This window comes from Oncorhynchus keta, chromosome 20, assembly GCF_023373465.1.
Source record: "Oncorhynchus keta strain PuntledgeMale-10-30-2019 chromosome 20, Oket_V2, whole genome shotgun sequence".
NCBI lineage: Eukaryota > Metazoa > Chordata > Actinopteri > Salmoniformes > Salmonidae > Oncorhynchus > Oncorhynchus keta.
The window spans coordinates 27,956,038-27,976,337 of NC_068440.1; the positions used below are offsets into that span (position 1 = coordinate 27,956,038).

Genomic DNA, 20,300 nt, shown 5'->3' on the forward strand with positions numbered 1-20,300 from the left:
TAGCATTGTTTTGTGGACCTTTTAGATCAGGCACAGTCATATCTGTGACAGTATGATTTGGTTATATTTGTATTCATTGCTTTCTCTCTCTCTCTTTCTCTCCCTCCCTCCCTTGCTCTCTCTCTCTCTATCACTCTTTATCTCTCTCTATCACTCTTTATCTCTCTCTCCATCTCTCTCATTTCAGTTAAATTCAAAGGGCTTTATTGGCATGGGAAACATGTTTACATTGCCAAAGAAAGTGAAATAGATAGTAAACAATTACAAATCTACAGTAAACATTACATCTCTCTCTCTTTCTCTCAGTTGGAGGGGTTGTGTAGAGGTGAGGACCTTGACCCTACAGAGGTAAAGGAGTTGTCTGTTTCTCAGATCAAATCTGTCTCCGCCTTATCGGACCTGGTCCGGAAATTCCCACCAAATGAGATACAGGCTGAAGGAACCTCCATCCCCCTCCATCTGACTGCCACTCACCTGCTGGTTAGCGCCTTGGAGGGTGAGAGTGTGTGATACACAAGTATTTGATACACTGAGAATTTTGCAGGTTTTCCAACTTACAAAGCATGTCTGTAGTTTTTATCATAGGTACACTTCAACTGTGAGAGACGGAATCTAAAACAAAAATCCAGAAAACACATTGTATGATTTTTAAGTAATTCATTTGCATTTTATTGCATGACAATTATTTGATACATCAGAAAAGCAGAACTTAATATTTGGTATAGAAACCTTTGTTTGCAATTACAGAGATCATACGTTTCCTGTAGTTCTTGACCAGGTTTGCACACACTGCAGCAGGGATTTTGGCCCACTCCTCCATACAGACCTTCTCCAGATCCTTCAGGTTTCGGGGCTGTCGCTGGGCAATACGGTCTTTCAGCTCCCTCCAAAGATTTTCTATTGGGTTCAGGTCTGGAGACTGGCTAGGCCACTCCAGGACCTTGAGATGTTTCTTACGGAGCCACTCCTTAGTTGCCCTGGCTGTGTGTTTCGGGACGTTGTCATGCTGGAAGACCCAGCCACGACCCATCTTCAATCCTCTTACTGAGGGAAGGAGGTTGTTGGCCAAGATCTCGCGATACATGGCCCCATCCATCCTCCCCTCAATATGGTGCAGTCGTCCTGTCCCCTTTGCAGAAAAGCATCCCCAAAGAATGATGTTTCCACCTCCATGCTTCACGGTTGGGATGTTGTTCTTGGAGTTGTACTCATCCTTCTTCTTCCTCCAAACACGGCGAGTGGAGTTTACCACGAGGTGAGATCTTGCATGGAGCCTCAGACCGAGGGTGATTGACCGTCATCTTGAACTTCTTCCATTTTCTAATAATTGCGCCAGCAGTTGTTGCCTTCTCACCAAGCTGCTTGCCTATTGTCCTGTAGCCCATCCCAGCCTTGTGCAGGTCTACAATTGTATCCCTGATGTCCTTACACAGCTCTCTGGACTTGCCAATTGTGGAGAGGTTGGAGTCTGTTTGATTGAGTGTGTGGACAGGTGTCTTTTATATAGGTAACGAGTTCAAACAGGTGCAGTTAATACAGGTAATGAGTGGAGAACAGGAGGGCTTCTTAAAGAAAAACTAACAGGTCTGTGAGAGCCGGAATTCTTACTGGTTGGTAGGTGATCAAATACTTATGTCATGCAATAAAATGCAAATTAATTACTTAAAAATCATACAATGTGAATTTCTGGATTTTTGTTTTAGATTCCATCTCTCACAGTGGAAGTGTACCTATGATAAAAATTACAGACCTCTACATGTTTTGTTAGTAGGAAAACCTGCAAAATCGGTAGTGTATCAAATACTTGTTCTCCCCACTGTATATATATATATATATATATATGTGTGTATGTGTGTGTGTGTATGTTGCATTCTCTAACCCCTGTGTTTGGTGTTTCTGTAGCGTTGCCTGATGCTGCTCTGACTCTGCTGGGAGAATCTAGCCCTGATGTCCTGGAAGCCCTCAATACTCTGGTCAGTCTGATTCAATTCACTATATGATTCACCCGTCACTATACATGACTCACCATTCACTACTGAAACCCTCAACACTCGGATCTGATTCAATTCACTATAAAATTCCCGAGTCACTTTATATGATTTTACGATTCACGACTCCTGATTCATATCAACTAAACCACTCCATCACAAATAAAATACTTGGATATGAATACTCTGATCCAATATTAGTTAATAACTGTGTTATACAGACAGTAGTCAGGATGAATTATACTGTAGACTGATCCAATATTAGTTAATAACTATGTTATACCCAGACAATAGTCAGCGTGAATTATACTATAGACTTTGCTCTGTACCTTACTTGTTGTCTGTCCCACAGCTAAAGGTAAATGGTCAGTCCCTCCCCTTTGAGTCACTGCCCCTCCCCTTGCAGGAAGAGGGGGCATTCCATTGGGCAGAGCAGCTCCTCCTCTCCTCCAATGTGATGCTGCGGAGAGAGACTGACAGGCTGTGGGCAGAGACTGGAAAAAAGCCAGGATTGTTTCCATTGGTCATGTGCATCGCTGTGCAAGGACTTACATCTCTGTACACTGGGAAGGGGTAGGATGTGTGTGCATGGATCAGTATGTTTCAAATATTACATTTTGTGTGAAGCTCCAGTGTTTCACTTTTCCAAATATGCACTCAATGAATTGTATTTTTGGTGGCACTAACATTTTTTTTTTTACAAACTAACTGTTTGAATTGAAAAGCTGTAAAACAATCCACTCCAGAATATGAAGTAAGACTTGTGTTTGAAGAAACACTTTTCAAAAGCTGGACAAGCAGACTTCACCTTACAGTGTTTGGAGAGAAACGCCTCAATCTCAATACACTAAAATGTTGCTCTGACACCCTAGTATTTCACGTAAGCTTTACATTCTTTCTGCATGCTCATACAGATAAAACGTGTATACAGAAGATTTTGTTATTTCAAAAGAGAAATACAGTATAGTATATGCTTATTTTAATATATAATGTTGCTTAAATGCCATTTTAAGCTATATGTAACCTACAGTACCAGTCAAATGTTGACACACCTACTCATTCAAGGGTTTTTCTTTATTTGTATATTTCTACATTGTATAATAGTGAAGACATCAAAACAATTATATAACACGTATAGAATCATGTAGTAACCAAAAAAGTGTTAAATTAATTCTTCAGAGTAGTTCTTCAGAGTGCCTTGATGACAGCTTTGCACACTCTTGGCATTTATCTCAACCAGCTTCACCTGGAATGCTTTTCCAACAGTCTTGAAGGAGTTCCCACATACTCTGAGCACTTGTTGGCTGCTTTTCTTTCACTCTGCGGTCCAATTCATTCCAAACCATCTCAATTGGGTAGAGGTTGAGTGATTGTGGAGGCCAGGTAATCTGATGCAGCACTCCATCATTCTCCTTCTTGTTCAAATAGCCCTTAAACAGCCTGGAGGAGTGTTGGGTCATTGTCCTGTTGGAAAACAAATGATAGTCCCACTAAGCGCTAACCAGATGGAATGGTGTATCGCTGCAGAATACTTTGGTAGCCATGCTGGTTGTGTGCTTTGAATTCTAAATAATCACTGACAGTGTCACCAGCAAAGCAACATCACACCTCCTCTTCCATGCTTCACGGTGGGAACCACACATGCGGAGATAATCCATTCACCTACTCTGCATCTCAAAATGAAATGGCGGTTGGAACCAAAAATATCAAATATCAAAGGACAGATTTCCACCAGTCTAATGTCCATTGCTCATATTTCTTGGCACAAGCAAGTCTCTTCTTCTTTTTTTGTGGTCTTTAGTAGTGGTTTCTTTGCAGCAATTTGACTATGAAGGCCTGATTCATGTAGTCTCCTCTGAACAGTTGATGGTGAGATTTGTCTGTTACTTGAACTCTGTGAAGCATTTATTTGGGCTGCAATTTGAGGTGCAGTTAACTCTAATGAACGTATCCTCTGCAGTAGAGGTGACTCTTCCTTTCCTGTGGTGGTCCTCGTGAGAGACAGTTTCATCATAGCACTTGATGATTTTTGCCACTGCACTTGAAGAAACTTTCAAAGTTCTTGACATTTTCCAGATTGACTGACCTTCCTTCATGTCTTAAAGTAATGATGGACTGTTATTTATCTTTGCTTATTTGAGATGTTCTTGCCATAATATGTACTTGGTCTTTTACCAAATAGGGGTATCTTCTGTATGCCAACCCTACCTTGTCACAACACAACTGATTGGCTCAGATGCAATAAGGAAAGTAATTCCACAAATGAACTTTTAACAAGGCACACGTGTTAATTGAAATTCATTCCAGGTGACTACCTCATGAAGCTGGTTGAGAGAATGCCAAGAGTGTGCAAAGCTGTCATCAAGGCAAAGGGTGGCTACTTTGAAGAATCACAAATATAAGATGTATTTTTTGATTTGTTTAACACTTTTTTGGTTACTACATGATTCCATATGAGTTATTTCATAGTTTGACGTCTTCAGTATTAGTCGACAATGTAGAAAGTAGTACAAATAAAGACAAACCTTTGACTGGCAATGTATATAAACCAAATGTTTATTCAGTTTATGAACATAACACTCACTATCTACAGACAAGATATTCTATAACTCGTTTTGAGATTATGGACTCATCCCAGTTGCTGATACTGTTAGATCTAGTGGTATGGCTTAGTCAGAATGTGTATGTATGTAGATGTATTACCTCTGTAAAACATCAAGTCATAGCATATTGCTATTTGTTAGATTATCATGCTTTTCAGGAGAATATCAATATGGTGCATTCTGCAATTTCACAATTCTACATAGTTGCAATGCTGCCACAAAACTATGCATTCTGTGTTTAATAAAATATACTGTATATTTATGAACCATCCAATGTCTCTGAATGGCTTTAAATATTACTGCATTAAAATATAAACTAAAACAACCATTACTCAAAACAAAAAAGGACAACTTTCCAGATGAATTTCAGTTAATTTATTGTAACAATGTATTGCTATTAGAGATGTCTGTTATTGATCACAAGTTGGGAAATCTTTCAGAGTGACCACAGGAAACAGAATGTAGTATTTAGGTTACAGTGCAGGAGGGTTTTGGAGATGTGATACTGGAGGAGAGGACCGTGGGATAGCAACAGATTAAAATACAACAATAAGCACCTTACATACAGATTAGGGTAGATGGTGAGTGGTATTCTGATGGTCATGCTGTCGACACAACACAGACAGAACGCTTCAAAACAGGATGTAGTATTTGTTCAATAGTCAAAAACAACAATTCAAAGCAAAGGATCATGCGAGACAAAAATGTCAGTTAGCTAAAAAGATCACCGTAGCAACGAAAGACAGTGAATCCTACGGTACTAAAATAAAAGTACAGACAACTCAGACATGAATGAAACACAGACAGTGTTTTGATCCTGATATTCAATACTACAATGTAAAGTGTAAAGCTTTTTCCCTTCATTCTCTTTGTGGGATGTGTGAGGGTTAGATATTCAGACAATAAGTCAATTTTTCTTAAGTCATAATTTTAAAGAGATAAACACAAACCAATCACGGGGTAGCCAACTACAGTACATACTACAGGGCACTGTAGGGGATTTTCTTTGGAGTGGGGTGGGAGGTCCTACGACAATCACAAGGGTGGGCTTCACAGGATTTGGACTGAGACACGGTAGTTGTCAGGGCAATAACGAGCGCTGTAAACAGGTTTCCTTGGCAACACTGCTCATAGTTCTGGAATATTCCATAGTGTCGTTCTTGAACTTCGTTCTTGAACTGTGTTGATATAACAATAAAAACTCTTTCAAAGCAGTCCTCGGAGAAAAAAAAAACAAACATCATTAGTTCTCAGAGGAACAACTACAAAAAAACAAACATCATTAGTTCTCAGAGGAACAACTACAAAAAAACAAACATCATTAGTTCTCAGAGGAACAACTACAAAAAAACAAACATCATTAGTTCTCAGAGGAACAACTACAAAAAAACAAACATCATTAGTTCTCAGAGGAACAACTACAAAAAAACAAACAAACATAACAACAAATAAATATGGCCGTGATGTTTGGCCTTTTTATTTTTTTCATGTTTCTGAATTCCACGTTGGTATGAATAGAAAGATATTTCGTAAAAAGTTACAAATATTAAAATAAATAAGAACTATTTGCCTTTGAGTTTCGAGTAGAAAAAATGTGCATTGTGTGCAGGAGGAAGGGAGAGAGGGACGAGGCGGTTGGTTTGGGTTTTCCCCGTCAAAGTCCCTGACGAACACCCTTCCTCCTTTCCTTTCCCCTGTCTCTGTGGTCGAACACATACACGGTCAAGTTGACCGGTCAGTGTCCGGTTGGGGTTCAGTAGACCCAGTTGACGGGGACCCACTGTGGTTCGGAGCAGAGTTTGTCGACGGCAGCCTGTAGCGTTTGGAAGGCTCGGTCCAGGTTGTCATTGGTGATGGCGAGGTCAAAGTAGTGGTTGTAGGTCCTCTGGATACGAGCACTCTCATCAACAGTCTTCCTCAAATCCACATCCTGACAGGGACAGAGACAGAGGGTGAGTGTGTGTGTCTCTGGGTTTGTGCATTTTCCTGAGAAGCAGTGGCTAACAAGCACAGTACACTATGTGAGTGTTGTGTGTTCTAGCGATAGAATGTTCCATAAAAAACTACAGAACACCCTAAAATCACATAACAATGGAAGGATACCAGAAAGCAACGTGAAAATACACTGGGATTAAGCGGCTCAGTGTCTATGTCCAGGAAAAGGTCCTGACCGTGAGTTGTTTGGTGGTGATTCCAGCGTCCACCGTAGCTTTGTGCATGGCCTTGAGCGTCTCATACTCTGGTGCTGCGATGAACACCACGTACGGCATGAACTCTGCTGTCTTTAGTACCTTCAGAGCCTACTGTCCAGACAGAGAGAGGGTCAGTGAACCAGCTACAGATGACAAACACAGACAGACAGACCATGTAGAGTATCTCATACTGGGATTCTACCCTGTTATTTTTTTGTTGTGCTTTTTAAATGTACTTGAAATAGTTTTATATGATTTGATTGTGACCTGTGGGTTGACGTCCAGGATGCAGGTGCGCCCCGTGTCCACCACCTCGTGGATGGAGTCCATCTTGGTTCCGTAGAGGTTCCCGTCGTACTCGCCGTGCTCTAGGTAGCCGCCCGCCTTTACGTCTGCCTCCATCTCCGTCCGCGTCACAAACCGGTACGACTTACCGTCCAGCTCATCGTCACGGGGACGCCGGGAGGTGACTGAGGGAGGAGCGGGAGGAGAGACAAGAAGAGAAAAGGGGTTAGAGAGAAGAGAAAGGGATGTGGGAGAGAGATGGAGAAAGAATGAACAGGAATATAAGAAGAACAGTGGAGCAAAGGGGAAGATCAAGAGACAAACTGACTTAAAGCAGCCAAATGAAACGAAAGGGGTTCTGTCTGTTCAGACAGTGGTCCATTAGGTTCTGGATGAGGGTTCTAAAATAGAAAGGTATGGGTTCTAGACTCACAGGGTATGGTGGTTCCGAAGCATGTTGGGTTAAGGACCACCAGTCGGTTCTTGAGGCTGCGTCGGCCCACCCCCTGGGCTCCAATCAGAACTAGAGTCTTCCTCTGGAATGGGGGCATCTTGGCCACCTCCTCATAGATTTGCAGCTCGTGCCTGTCAAACTCTGCTCTCAGCCAATCAGAGAGGGACACACAAGAGTAAGCCAATCACAGAGGAGAATGTAGTGTTGTCAGTCAATAAAAGAAGGGAATGGGGATGTAAAATGCTGATTAGTAAATGGGGGAACTACACAGTCAGGAAGCCCCAGCACAAAACCAATTAGAAGAATGAGCCATGACAGAATCAGCCAATGAGAGACGAGTATGAATGCTCACCTGCATTCCTGGCTGTTAAGTACATCATCTTTTTCTTCTTCTTTCCAGTTATCGTACCACACAGGATCCCTGTTGCATACACATATTCACATATTCACATATCAATACAGGTGCAAGCGTCTTCCCTGTCTGTCTTCTGCATCCGAAGGCCAGAAGGGGGCACCATAACCCATTCTATGGAGCGCTACTGAGTAATTATCTCATGACCTCATTGCCCTCAGCCTGGCAGCCTCACCTGGCAGACCAACTAAACAATTCAAAGTAAGTGCTCTCCACTGATTCAAATCAAAGCAGTCACTGGCTACATTATGAAAAAGGTCCACTCAAAGTTGCCAGTCAGCTCAGTATAGCTCATCTAGCTGAAAATGGAGCTAGGAGGCAAAGTCAAGCCGTACCTGAGCCATCAAAATCTCTTGGGACGAAGGCTTTCCTCTTCTCCTCCAGGAACTGACTGGGGATCAGTCCAGTGGCTCCACCAACCACATGACATGCCTATCACAGGAGAGCACACCAGACGTTAAAAAAACTGTATTACCCAACCAGTAAACAACCAGTAGAAAACCAGTAGAAGTTACAAACCAATATAAAACCAGTAGAAACCTGTAGAAGTTACAAACCAATATAAAACCAGTAGAAGATACAAACCAATATAAAACCAGTAGAGCCCCTTAGAAACCAGTAGAAATCAATAGAAGTTACAAACCAATATTAAACCAGTAGAAGTTACAAACCAATATTAAACCAGTAGAAGTTACAAACCAATATTAAACCAGTAGAAAAAAAGATTCATTGTTGTTATTGAGGACCACCACCATCACCTGCCACCAGTTGGGGTCCTCCCTGTTGACAATCTGAAGGAGGTCCCCCCTCTTGAAGCCAATCCCCGCCTCTCGGCAGGGGATCAGATGGTCATTTGCTGGATCGTAGTCAAAGTGGGGTTGCACGTACACCTGAGAAAAGGGAGGTTTGATGTTAATCAAAAGGTGATTCGACAACCAAACTATAACTATATACAGTCAAAATAGTGCTTTTCTACACACAATAGCTAGGTAGATAAGGTTAGTGTTTTACTACACACAACAGCTGGATAGATAAGGTTAGTGTAAGGATTAGTGTTTTACTACACACAACAGCTAGATAGGTAAGGTTAGTGTAAGGATTAGTGTTTTACTACACACAACAGCTAGATAGGTAAGGTTAGTGTAAGGATTAGTGTTTTACTACACACAACAGCTGGATAGATAAGGTTAGTGTAAGGATTAGTGTTTTACTACACACAACAGCTAGATAGGTAATGTTAGTGTAAGGATTAGTGTTTTACTACACACAACAGCTAGATAGGTAAGGTTAGTGGAAGGATTAGTGTTTTACTACACACAACAGCTAGATAGGTAAGGTTAGTGTAAGGATTAGTGTTTTACTACACACAACAGCTAGATAGATAGATAAGGTTAGTGTAAGGATTAGTGTTTTACTACACACAACAGCTAGATAGGTAAGGTTAGTGTAAGGATTAGTGTTTTACTACACACAACAGCTAGATAGGTAAGGTTAGTATAAGGATTAGTGTTTTACTACACACAACAGCTGGATAGATAAGGTTAGTGGAAGGATTAGTGTTTTACTAAACACAACAGCTAGATAGATAAGGTTAGTGTAAGGATTAGTGTTTTACTAAACACAACAGCTGGATAGATAAGGTTAGTGTAAGGATTAGTGTTTTACTAAACACAACAGCTGGATAGATAAGGTTAGTGTAAGGATTAGTGTTTTACTACACACAACAGCTAGATAGGTAAGGTTAGTGTAAGGATTAGTGTTTTACTACACACAACAGCTAGATAGGTAAGGTTAGTGTAAGGATTAGTGTTTTACTACACACAACAGCTAGATAGATAAGGTTAGTGTAAGGATTAGTGTTTTACTACACACAACAGCTAGATAGATAAGGTTAGTGGAAGGATTAGTGTTTTACTACACACAACAGCTAGATAGATAAGGTTAGTGGAAGGATCAGTGTTTTACTACAAACAACAGCTAGGTAGATAAGGTTAGTGGAAGGATTAGTGTTTTACTTCACACAACAGCTAGGTAGATAAGGTTAGTGGAAGGATTAGTGTTTTACTACACACAACAGCTGGATAGATAAGGTTAGTGGAAGGATTAGTGTTTTACTACACACAACAGCTAGATAGGTAAGGTTAGTATAAGGATTAGTGTTTTACTTCACACAACAGCTAGATAGATAAGGTTAGTGTAAGGATTAGTGTTTTACTAAACACAACAGCTAGATAGATAAGGTTAGTGTAAGGATTAGTGTTTTACTACACACAACAGCTAGATAGATAAGGTTAGTGTAAGGATTAGTGTTTTACTACACACAACAGCTAGATAGATAAGGTTAGTGTAAGGATTAGTGTTTTACTACACACAACAGCTAGATAGATAAGGTTAGTGTAAGGATTAGTGTTTTACTACACACAACAGCTAGATAGATAAGGTTAGTGTAAGGATTAGTGTTTTACTACACACAACAGCTAGATAGATAAGGTTAGTGGAAGGATTAGTGTTTTACTACAAACAACAGCTAGGTAGATAAGGTTAGTGGAAGGATTAGTGTTTTACTTCACACAACAGCTAGGTAGATAAGGTTAGTGGAAGGATTAGTGTTTTACTACACACAACAGCTGGATAGATAAGGTTAGTGGAAGGATTAGTGTTTTACTACACACAACAGCTGGATAGATAAGGTTAGTGGAAGGATTAGTGTTTTACTACACACAACAGCTGGATAGATAAGGTTAGTGTAAGGATTAGTGTTTTGAAGTGTTCGAGAAGTTTGGGTACAAAGCAGCACTAAGTGCATATTTATACTGCGCACACACACACACACACACACACACACACACACACACACACATCCTGCCAACAGAGGTATTTGCCATGAGAGGTGCATGGTCTGGGCACTGTCAGCTTACACTGGCAGCCAGACAGAAACTCTCAAACAAGATCCGGACTGGATGTGTGTGTGTGACATTTGAGATAGTGTGTGTGAGTATGTAGAGTGTTGGCGTGTGGGTCTGTTCAGTAAGAGCATCCATGCATGTGTGTGTGCATATGTGTCAGTAGGTGTGTGTGTGTCAGTTGGTGTGTGATTGTGTGTCAGTTGGCGTGCGTGTGTGTGCTTGTTTGCACTACTTGTAGAGCAGGTGTCGGGATAGATGTGAGTGTGTGTACAGCGCATATGTGTGTGTGAGCACGCATGCCAGAGTACAGTAGTTGTTTCATGTGTGTGTGTCTGTGTGTGTTTTTCTGTGTGTCTGGGTCTATGTGCATGCCGGCGTACGAGCGTGTGTGTGCCTGTACGTGTCTACATTTGTGTGTGTGTGTGTGTGTGTGTCTCCCTGGCCCAGATATCATGTGGAGGGTTATTAATAGGGCTCTCAGCCAGGGTTCAGATTCCACAGCAGGGCATTCTGGGACAGCCCCAGGACTCACTTCACTACCAGTCCACCACCAAACATCTGCAGCTGTTACACAGCCAAACAGGAGCAGTCTGTGAGTGTGTGTGGACTTGCGTGATTGTATCCATTCATGTGTGTGTGTGTGTGTGTGTGTGTGTGTGTGTGTGTGTGTGTGTGTGTGTGAGTGTGAGTGTGAGAGAGAGAGCGAGGGGGAGAAAGAGAGAGCGAGGGGGAGAAAGAGAGAGCGAGGGGGAGAAAGAGAGAGCGAGGGGGAGAAAGAGAGAGCGAGGGGGAGAAAGAGAGAGCGAGGGGAGAGGGGGAGAAAGAGAGAGAGCATGAATGCTTGAGTGTGAGAGGGCACACGTGTACGTCCATGTGTGTGTCCCTGCATGTGCTGTGTTTGTATGAGCATGTGTGTGTGTGTACCTGTGGTGGGGCGGGTGCATCTCTATAACTAGGCAGTATCTTCAGAGTGATTCCTCCGCTGCAGTCCTTCAGCATCTCCTGCAGCTCAGTGGGGTTGTTCCCTACGTCCCGCCCATTCACTTCCTTTATGATGTCACCCACGTGCAGCAGACCCTGCCTGTCAATCATTCCTCCGTGGAGGATCCTAGCGATGACCAGCTCCTCCTTCTCCACTCTGAACGTCACTCCCTGAGAGAGGGAAGGAGCAGATAGATGGTCAATGAAATCCTTGCAGAGATGCAGAAACGCACACACACACACACACACACTCTTCATCTCACTCCCTCTCGATCTCTCCCACACTCACACTCGCTCACCAGTGGTTCTCCAGCCTTCTTGCGGATGCCGATCATGCGTACAGCATCGGCCTGCATCAGAGAACTGTTCCCCAGCTCCTCATTAAACAGCTCCGCTGGGGGCACGGCCTCATAGCACTTAGAGGCTACCATGTCGTGGGCCTCAAGGAGCGACTGAGAGGGAGAGAGAGATGGGGAGAGTGGGATAGAAAGGGTTAGAGAGAGGAGGATGGAGAGATGGGGAGAGGGGGATAGAAAGGGATGGAGAGATGAGGATGGAGAGAAAGGGATGGAGAGAAAGGGATGGAGAGATGGGAGAGGATGGAGAAATGGAGAGAGAGGGGGATGAGAGATGGAGAGAGGGGGATAGAAAGGGATGGAGAGAAAGGGATGGAGAGAAAGGGATGGAGAGCAAGGGATGGAGAGAGGATGATGGAGAGATGGAGATAGGAGGATGGAGAGATAGAGGGATGGAGAGAAAGGGAGATGAGAGAGGGGGAGAAAGGGTGAGGGTGATGGAGAAATGGAGAGAGCGGTAGAGAGAGAGAAGTGTAAAGATAGAGAGGGGGATGGAGAGAGAGAGAGGGGGATGAGAGAGAGAGAGAGGGGGAGAGAGAGGGGGATGGAGAGAGAGAGGGGATAGAGATGGAGATAGAGGGAGAGAAAGGAATTAGCAGAAGGGAAGGACGAGAAACATAAGGATGAGAAGGAAGTAAAATGGGAAGAGAAGAGAAACATGTCACATTGTAACAGTTTTGACTTGAGGTTATTATTTATAGGGGTGCCAGGTAGGTTGTGCCTACCAGAGAAAACATTGGTTTCTCCTTTTGGTTTGGGAGGGAACAAGTCCCATCTGGTCCGTCAAGTCTACACCAATACAAAGGACTTATGTAAAAGTCAGGATGGAAATAAACGTTTCATAAACCCTTAAAACATTGGAAAGAACTTCCAAAACAACTATATTATTTTGCGTGGGTTGTATTAGCAACACCAATGATTACACACACACACATAATAATATCACAATGTCCTGTACCTCGGGCCTAAAAAGAGTCCAGCCCGGTAAAGGAGTTCAGTGAACTCAAGTGACTTTTGTCACGCAATGTTTGTTCGTTCATTCAGTGTAGCGTAAACCCAGTACTAAACATAGCATCAATATAACAATTATTTTACCACAGAACTTTAAAGCGTATCAACTCTTACTAAGTCCTCAACTACAACTAACTACATAAATCACAGTATACCTCACATCAAAACAAATGAAATACCGTATACAAAAAGGTTGTAGTCAGTCGGTCAGTCAGACAATCCAATCCGCCAATAGATCTCCAGCGGAGAAAGGCCACGGAGAGGTGTAGTCCACGGACGCAAAGAGTGGATCCGATCCTAGGTAAACTCTCTTAGGCTACACAACAAACGGAATAGAGAAGCTTCGGAACTGAGGGTTGAACACATCCTCATTCACGTCTCCGTCACAACCCCACTTTTGCGCAGCTGATGCTGGCTATTTAATTAGGAATTAAAGGGAAAGCGTCCTTTTGGAAGGAGCTGCACTGAGACGGTTCAGAAAATTCAGGGCCGTTACAACAGGTGTAGACTTACAGTGAAATGCTTACTTAAAAAAATGTGTTAAGTAAAAAATTGATAAGTGAAAAAAATAAGAGATAAAAGTAACAACTAATTAAAGAGCAGCAGTAAAATAACAATAGCGAGGCTATATACAGGGGGTACCTGTACAGAGTCAATGTGCAGGGGCACCGGTTAGTCGAGGTAATTGAGGTAAGATGTACATGTAGGATGAGTGGAATCCACAGTAGGGGAAACAGGTTGTTATTGTTGATGAAGCAGAGCTGAGAAGCATCAAGGTTAAAAATGGCAGTACATATGCTGCTGTTCTATCACACATGCAATGATGTCAGAGGAAAAAGAATCTGGGGCCCTTGTTTCCAGTCTTTGTTGTTGTAATATCACAAACGGACGTGGCAATTTGACTATTAACAGGGATGCAAACTGGTGAGGGCCCAAATATGTGCTTGTGTTGTCACAATACCAACATTTGACTAAGGATGCGATACCAGGCAAAGAATAACGGTATTAAGTAGTAGGCCTCTCTTTTCTGTTCTTCCCGTGCCATCCAAATTTGTGAATAGCCTATTGGTCAAGTTACCAGGTTGTTAGCTAGCTAGGTAACATGACTAAACAAGGTTGTTTGCTATCTAACCACCGATTAGCGGCCTGCGAGTGGTTTATGAAATGATATAAATGCGTATGAATTGTGGTACAAAAGGAAAGGTAGCTCCGGTAATACGGTGCATAACTTTTGAATGTGTTGTGGGCAAAAGATACGCAGTTTTCAGCGATGTAAAGGTGCAAGCATGACTGTCACTGTGCTCTATTATGGCACTGATTCAGAGGGGTTGGCTTAAGACATGAAATGAAGACATTTCAGTTTTCAACTGACTAGGTATCCCAATTTCCCTTCCCTCAGAGGCTGTGTGACAGCGAAGTCAAACTGCCCTGTGCTCTTGGTTCTAACAGGCTGCTAGCTGCTCCAATAATTAGAAGCAAAGGCAACAACAGAAGACTCATAAGTGTCTTCACACCCAGCTCCTCATCACGGCTGAAATAACTGGCGGAGAAAAAGCGGAGACAAGCAGGTGACAGCTAGTAGGGGACGCGGCTGGCTGAGCACAGCTGTCACGTGATATTGGATGAAGCACTCATTCTGTTATGACATATCTGACATCACGCTCTGAACTCTGTTTGATATCAGATCAAATGTTATTTATCACATGCTTCATAAACAGTAGGGGTAGACTATCAGTGAAATTCTTACTTATGGGCCCTTCCTAACTGAAATAACAGAAATAATAGAAAAATAATAATAAATACACAATGAGTAAAGATAACATGGCTATATACAGGGAGTACCAGTACCAAGTCCATGCGCAGGGGTACGAGGTCATTGAGGTAGATATGTACATACAGTATAACTAGGAATAAGTGACTGATAATATACAGTAGCAGAAGTGTATGTGTCAAAAAATTTAGTGCAAAATGAGTCAATTCAGAGAGTTAAATAGTTAACTAAATAGCTACCAGGCTGAACTATTTAGCAGTCTCATGGCTTGGGGTAGAATCTGTTCAGGGTCCTTTGGTACCCTGGAGTCGTTGACAATTTTTAGGACCTTTCTCTGACACAGCCTGGTATAGAGGTCAGCGCATGCTCGGAGTATGCATCATGGAAATATGTCAGGCCTTGTGAATGTTAACCATGTTTAAAGGTCTTACGCACACTGGCTATGGAGAGTATGGTCACACAGTCGTCCGGAACAGCTGGTCCTCTCATGCCTGGTTCAGTCTTGCTTGAATCAAAGCGAGCAGAGAAGGCATTTAGCTCGTCTGGTAGGCTCACATCATTGGGCAGCTCGTGGCTGGGTTTTTCCGTCGTACTCTGTGATAGTTTGCAAGCCCTGTCACATTCGACAAGTGTCAGAGCCAGGTAGTAGGCTTCGATCTTTGTACTGTATTAACGCTTTTCCTGTTTGATGGTTTGTCGGAGGGTGTAATTGCTAGCTAGCATTAAACTTATCTTATAAAAAACAATCAATCATAATCACTAGTTATAACTACTAATCCAGCTGAGCAGGCAATATTAACCAGGTGAAATTGTGTAATTTCCTTTGCGTTCATTGCATGCAGAGTCAGGGTATATGCAACAGTTTGGGCTGCCTGGCTCATTGCGAACTAATTTGCCAGAATTTTACGTAATTATGACATACATTGAAGGTTGTGCAATGTAACAAGAATATTTAGACTTTTGGATGCCACCCGTTAGATAAAATACCAAACGGTTTCGTATTTCACTGAAATAATAAACGTTTTGTTTTTGAAATGATAGTTTCTGGATCCGATCATATTAATGACCAAAGGCTCGTATTTCTGTGTGTTATTATGTTATAATTAAGTCTGATGATTTGGTAGAGCAGTCTGACTGAGCAGCAGCAGGCCCGTAATCATTCATTCAAACAGCACTTTTGTGCGTTTTGCCAGCAGCTCTTCGCAAGCACAGCGCTGTTTATGACTTCAAACCTATCAGCCTAATGGCTGGTGTAACCCAATGTGAAATGGCTAGCTAGTTAGCTGGGTGTGCGCTAATACTGTTTCAAACGTCACTCGCTTTTAGATTTGGAGTAGTTATTCCCCTTGCGCTGCAAGGGCCGTGGCTTTTGTGGAGCGATGGGTAACGATGCTTTGAGTGTGTCTGTTGTCGATGTGGTCCTGGTTCGAGCCCAGGGAGGGGCGAGGAGGGGGACGGAAGCTATACTGTTACACTGGCAATACTATAGTGCCTATAAGAACATCCAATAGTCAAAGGTATATGAAATACATATGGTATAGAGATAAATAGTCCTATAAATACTATATGAACTACAACCTAAAACTTCTTACCTTGGAATATTTAAGTCTCATGTTAAAAGGAACCACCAACTTTCATATGTTCTCATGTTCTGAGCAAGGAACTTAAACGTTAGCTTTCTTACATGGCACATATTTTACATGGCACATATTACTTTCTTCTCCAACACTTAGTTTTTGCATTATTTAAACCAAATTGAACATGTTTCATTATTCATTTGAGGCTAAATTGATTTTATTGATGCTTTATATTAAGTTAAAATAAGTGTTAATTCAGTATTATTGTAATTGTCATTATTACAAATAAAAACTTTTTTATTTTTTTAAATCATCCGATTAATCAGTATCGGATTTTTTGGTCCTCCAATAATCGGTATCGGCGTTGAAAAATCAGAATCGGTCGACCTCTACTCTGGACGGTTCTGGCTTAGAATATGTGGACAACTACAAATACCTAGGTGTCTGGTTAGACTGTAAACTATCCTTCCAGACTCACATTAAGCATCTCCAATCTAAAGTTAAATCTGGAATCGGCTTCCTATTTCGCCATGTCATTTATAAAATAGTTGCCGGTAATAGGAGAGGAGTTGGCAACCTTTCTCATGTGGAATGCCAATTTATCTGACCATGATTTTCATATGCACATTTTGATGGAAATGTTTCATTTAATTTAGCAAAACATCTTCGTATTTCAAAATCATTGTCATGTGCTTAATGAAAATTATGTCCAAATCTAAAATAAAATCATACCAACATAAAAAGTAACTTCTATTTGAATTGCCAACTATGTAAAAATAGCCTACATAAAGCCAACAAACATTGCAGGGAGAAAATATTCTGATGGGCCTCCCGAGTGGCGCAGTGGTCTAAGGCACTGCATCACAGTGCTAGCTGTGCCACTAGAGATCCTGGTTGGGGTTCAGGCTCTGTCACAGCCGGCCGAGACCAGGAGACCCATGGGGCGGTGCAAAATTGTCCTTGTGTCAAGAAGCAGTGTGGCTTGGTTGGGTTGCGTTTCGGAGGACGCACGGCTCTCGACCTTTACCTCTCCCGAGACCGTGCAGGAGTTGCAGCCATGAGACAAGACTGTAGCTACCAATTGGATACAATGGAATTGGGGAGAAAAATGGGTAAAAAAAACAAGACGAAATAATAATTAAAGAATATCTTGATCAAAATAAATATCCTAGAAATCACATTGGCTATGCGTGGCCTGTCTGCAATGAACTTGAAACGTGTCAACTACCAAATTGGGTCAGGCTTGAGCTAGCAAACATGCAGCATTGTATAAAATATTCTGGGTCCTCAGAGGTTCCTGTAGCAGTGAGCTCGGGACAGACACAGCTGTAGGCTATTTGATCAAGGGATACGAGGTCCTCAGGTAGGCCTGTTTTACGATATTTCCACTGAATCAGAGAATGATGTTTTTCCCTTTCATGCTGAGTGGTTATCGAAAGAGAGAGAGCTGGAAAGATTTAAAAATACATTGAGGAACTATTGTCATTCTCAATGGATGTAAAAACAGAGGTTGTTTGCTTGCTGTTTGAGGTGAAGAAAGCATTCCTTTGAGAAGCTCCACAGCTCATGAGTGGTGGTGCATTAAGCCAATCAGAAATACTATCAGATCCCCAAACGGGCACACTTCGTCTCTCCCGAGCCCGTACAGGAGTTGTAGCGATGAGACAATATAGTGACTACTAACAATTGGATACCACGAAATTGGGGAGAAAAGGGGGTAAAAAAAATAATAATAATATTTTTTAAAAAAATAACTGCTGGTTTTTTCACGCCCAACAGTTTCCTGTGTGTATCAAGAATGGTCCACCAACCAATCGGACATTGGACATCCAGCCAACTTGATACAACTGTCGGAAGAATTGTAGTCAACAAAGGCCAGCATCCCTGTGGAATGTTTTCAACACCTTGTAGAGTCCATGCACCCGACAAATAGAGGGGGTGCAACTCAATATTAGGAAGGTGTTCTTAATGTTTTGTACACTCAGCATATATCCATATTGCTCATAGCCCATGCTTTCAGATTAACAAGAAGAACCAAGGTATAAAGGCTATGGGGTCAGTTCAGAATGTAGGCCATTAGCATCAACTATAACCTTTAACCTTAGTGACTGGTTTACGGACCTGGAAGTGGGGCTCCTGGAGGATTCGGGAGAGTTCCGCTGCGCTGTCATCACGGACGCTGAGGGCGGTGATGTCACCCAAGATGTCTGTGACCAGCTCTATATTGTTGTCCTGCACCGCCTCCAGCCTCAAGTCCTCCAATCGCTCGTGGGCCTGCAGGGGTCAGAGGTGAAAGGTTATGGGGTCACATACTGTACAGACATGGGAGGAATTTGTACACTGGTAGATAGCCATTGTGTGTGGTTGCGTTCCCTTGCCATTGTGTAAACTTGTGTTATACTTCCTTTTGTGGAACTGGTGTCAGTAAGTTGAGTTGTTGAGTGAGGGTTCTGTGGTTGTATTGTGATGAGGAAGTCAAACACATCTCTCAATCTTTTCGCTCTCTCCCCCCTCTCTCTTTCTCTCTCTTTGTCTGTCAGTGGCGTGACAATGACTCTCCCACTTGCCCAGAATGACCATTATGGCGGCAAGCCAATGCTGACTAGTTCAGGGCAGGAAATCACCCCAGTGGTCAGAGTATCAGTCTGTGAAGGCACTGGGAGGGCTGCTGGCACATCCTCCTGACATCCTCTTGTCTAGCAGTGACTAACAGACCTCACCAAGGGTTGAATATGAATATGTCAAATCAGTGCACGTATATGGGTTAGAGTGAGCTTGTGTGTGTGTGTGTGTGTGTGTGTGTGTGTGTATTATTGGGACCATCAGGGTACCTGTGGGGGGGGGGGGGGCTGTTATGTATGAGTATACTGATAGATTACTACCGTAGCGAGGAGCACGCTGCTGCCTGCCAACCTGTGGTCAGTTTGTGAGTCATTCTCAGTGTGTGAGTCAGTTTCAGTGTATGAGTCATTCTCAGTGTGGGAGTCAGTCTCGGTGTGGGAGTCATTCTCAGTGTGGGAATCAGTCTCAGTGTGTGAGTCAGTCTCAGTGTGTGAGTCAGTCTCAGTGTGGGAGTCATTCTCAGTGTGGGAGTCAGTCTCAGTGTGTGAGTCATTCTCAGTGTGTGAGTCATTCTCAGTGTGGGAGTCAGTCTCAGTGTGGGAGTCAGTCTCAGTGTGGGAATCATTCTCAGTGTGGGAGTCAGTCTCGGTGTGTGAGTCAGTCTCAGTGTGTGAGTCATTCTCAGTGTGAGTCATTCTCAGTGTGTGAGTCAGTCTCAGTGTGTGAGTCATTCTCAGTGTGTGAGTCATTCTCAGTGTGAGTCATTCTCAGTGTGGGAATCAGTCTCAGTGTGTGAGTCAGTCTCAGTGTGTGAGTCAGTCTCAGTGTGGGAGTCAGTCTCAGTGTGGGAGTCAGTCTCAGTGTGAGTCATTCTCAGTGTGTGAGTCAGTCTCAGTGTGTGAGTCATTCTCAGTGTGTGAGTCAGTCTCAGTGTGGGAGTCAGTCTCAGTGTGAGTCAGTCTCAGTGTGTGAGTCAGTCTCAGTGTGTGAGTCATTCTCAGTGTGTGAGTCAGTCTCAGTGTGTGAGTCATTCTCAGTGTGTGAGTCAGTCTCAGTGTGTGAGTCAGTCTCAGTGTGTGAGTCAGTCTCAGTGTTTCTCAGTGTGTCATTCTCAGTGTGAGTCATTCTCAGTGTGTGAGTCAGTCTCAGTGTGTGAGTCATTCTCAGTGTGGGAGTCAGTTCTCAGTGTGTGGGAGTCAGTC

At 42.7% G+C, this 20,300-nt stretch overlaps 2 protein-coding genes across 17 annotated transcripts in view; one reads left to right on the forward strand and one right to left on the reverse strand.

Moving 5' to 3' along the window:
• LOC118399074 (gasdermin-E-like) overlaps positions 1 to 4,860 on the forward strand; it is a 21,974-nt gene extending 17,114 nt beyond the window's left edge. For 6 of the 8 annotated variants that reach the window (XM_052472552.1, XM_052472550.1, XM_052472549.1 and 3 more), the window contains 3 exons: positions 307 to 496; positions 1,903 to 1,973; positions 2,341 to 4,860. In XM_052472552.1, the coding sequence (XP_052328512.1) occupies positions 307 to 496; positions 1,903 to 1,973; positions 2,341 to 2,565 (486 nt within the window). In that variant the 3' untranslated portion in view covers positions 2,566 to 4,860. The remainder of the gene's footprint in view (positions 1 to 306; positions 497 to 1,902; positions 1,974 to 2,340) is intronic. The other 2 variants (XM_035794835.2, XM_035794834.2) reach the window with 2 other exon arrangements.
• A 91-nt stretch (positions 4,861 to 4,951) lies between these two features.
• LOC118398991 (protein PALS2-like) overlaps positions 4,952 to 20,300 on the reverse strand; it is a 70,635-nt gene continuing 55,286 nt past the window's right edge. For 8 of the 9 annotated variants that reach the window (XM_052472544.1, XM_052472540.1, XM_052472543.1 and 5 more), the window contains 10 exons: positions 18,658 to 18,810; positions 12,121 to 12,273; positions 11,765 to 11,992; positions 8,693 to 8,824; positions 8,270 to 8,366; positions 7,875 to 7,943; positions 7,502 to 7,663; positions 7,051 to 7,253; positions 6,763 to 6,891; positions 4,952 to 6,521 (listed from right to left, as the gene is read on the reverse strand). In XM_052472544.1, coding sequence (XP_052328504.1) covers positions 6,345 to 6,521; positions 6,763 to 6,891; positions 7,051 to 7,253; positions 7,502 to 7,663; positions 7,875 to 7,943; positions 8,270 to 8,366; positions 8,693 to 8,824; positions 11,765 to 11,992; positions 12,121 to 12,273; positions 18,658 to 18,810 — 1,503 coding nt within the window. In that variant the 3' untranslated portion in view covers positions 4,952 to 6,344. Of the gene's footprint in view, positions 6,522 to 6,762; positions 6,892 to 7,050; positions 7,254 to 7,501; positions 7,664 to 7,874; positions 7,944 to 8,269; positions 8,367 to 8,692; positions 8,825 to 11,764; positions 11,993 to 12,120; positions 12,274 to 13,367; positions 18,604 to 18,657; positions 18,811 to 20,300 lie in introns of those variants that run through there. The other variant, XM_052472547.1, reaches the window with a different exon arrangement.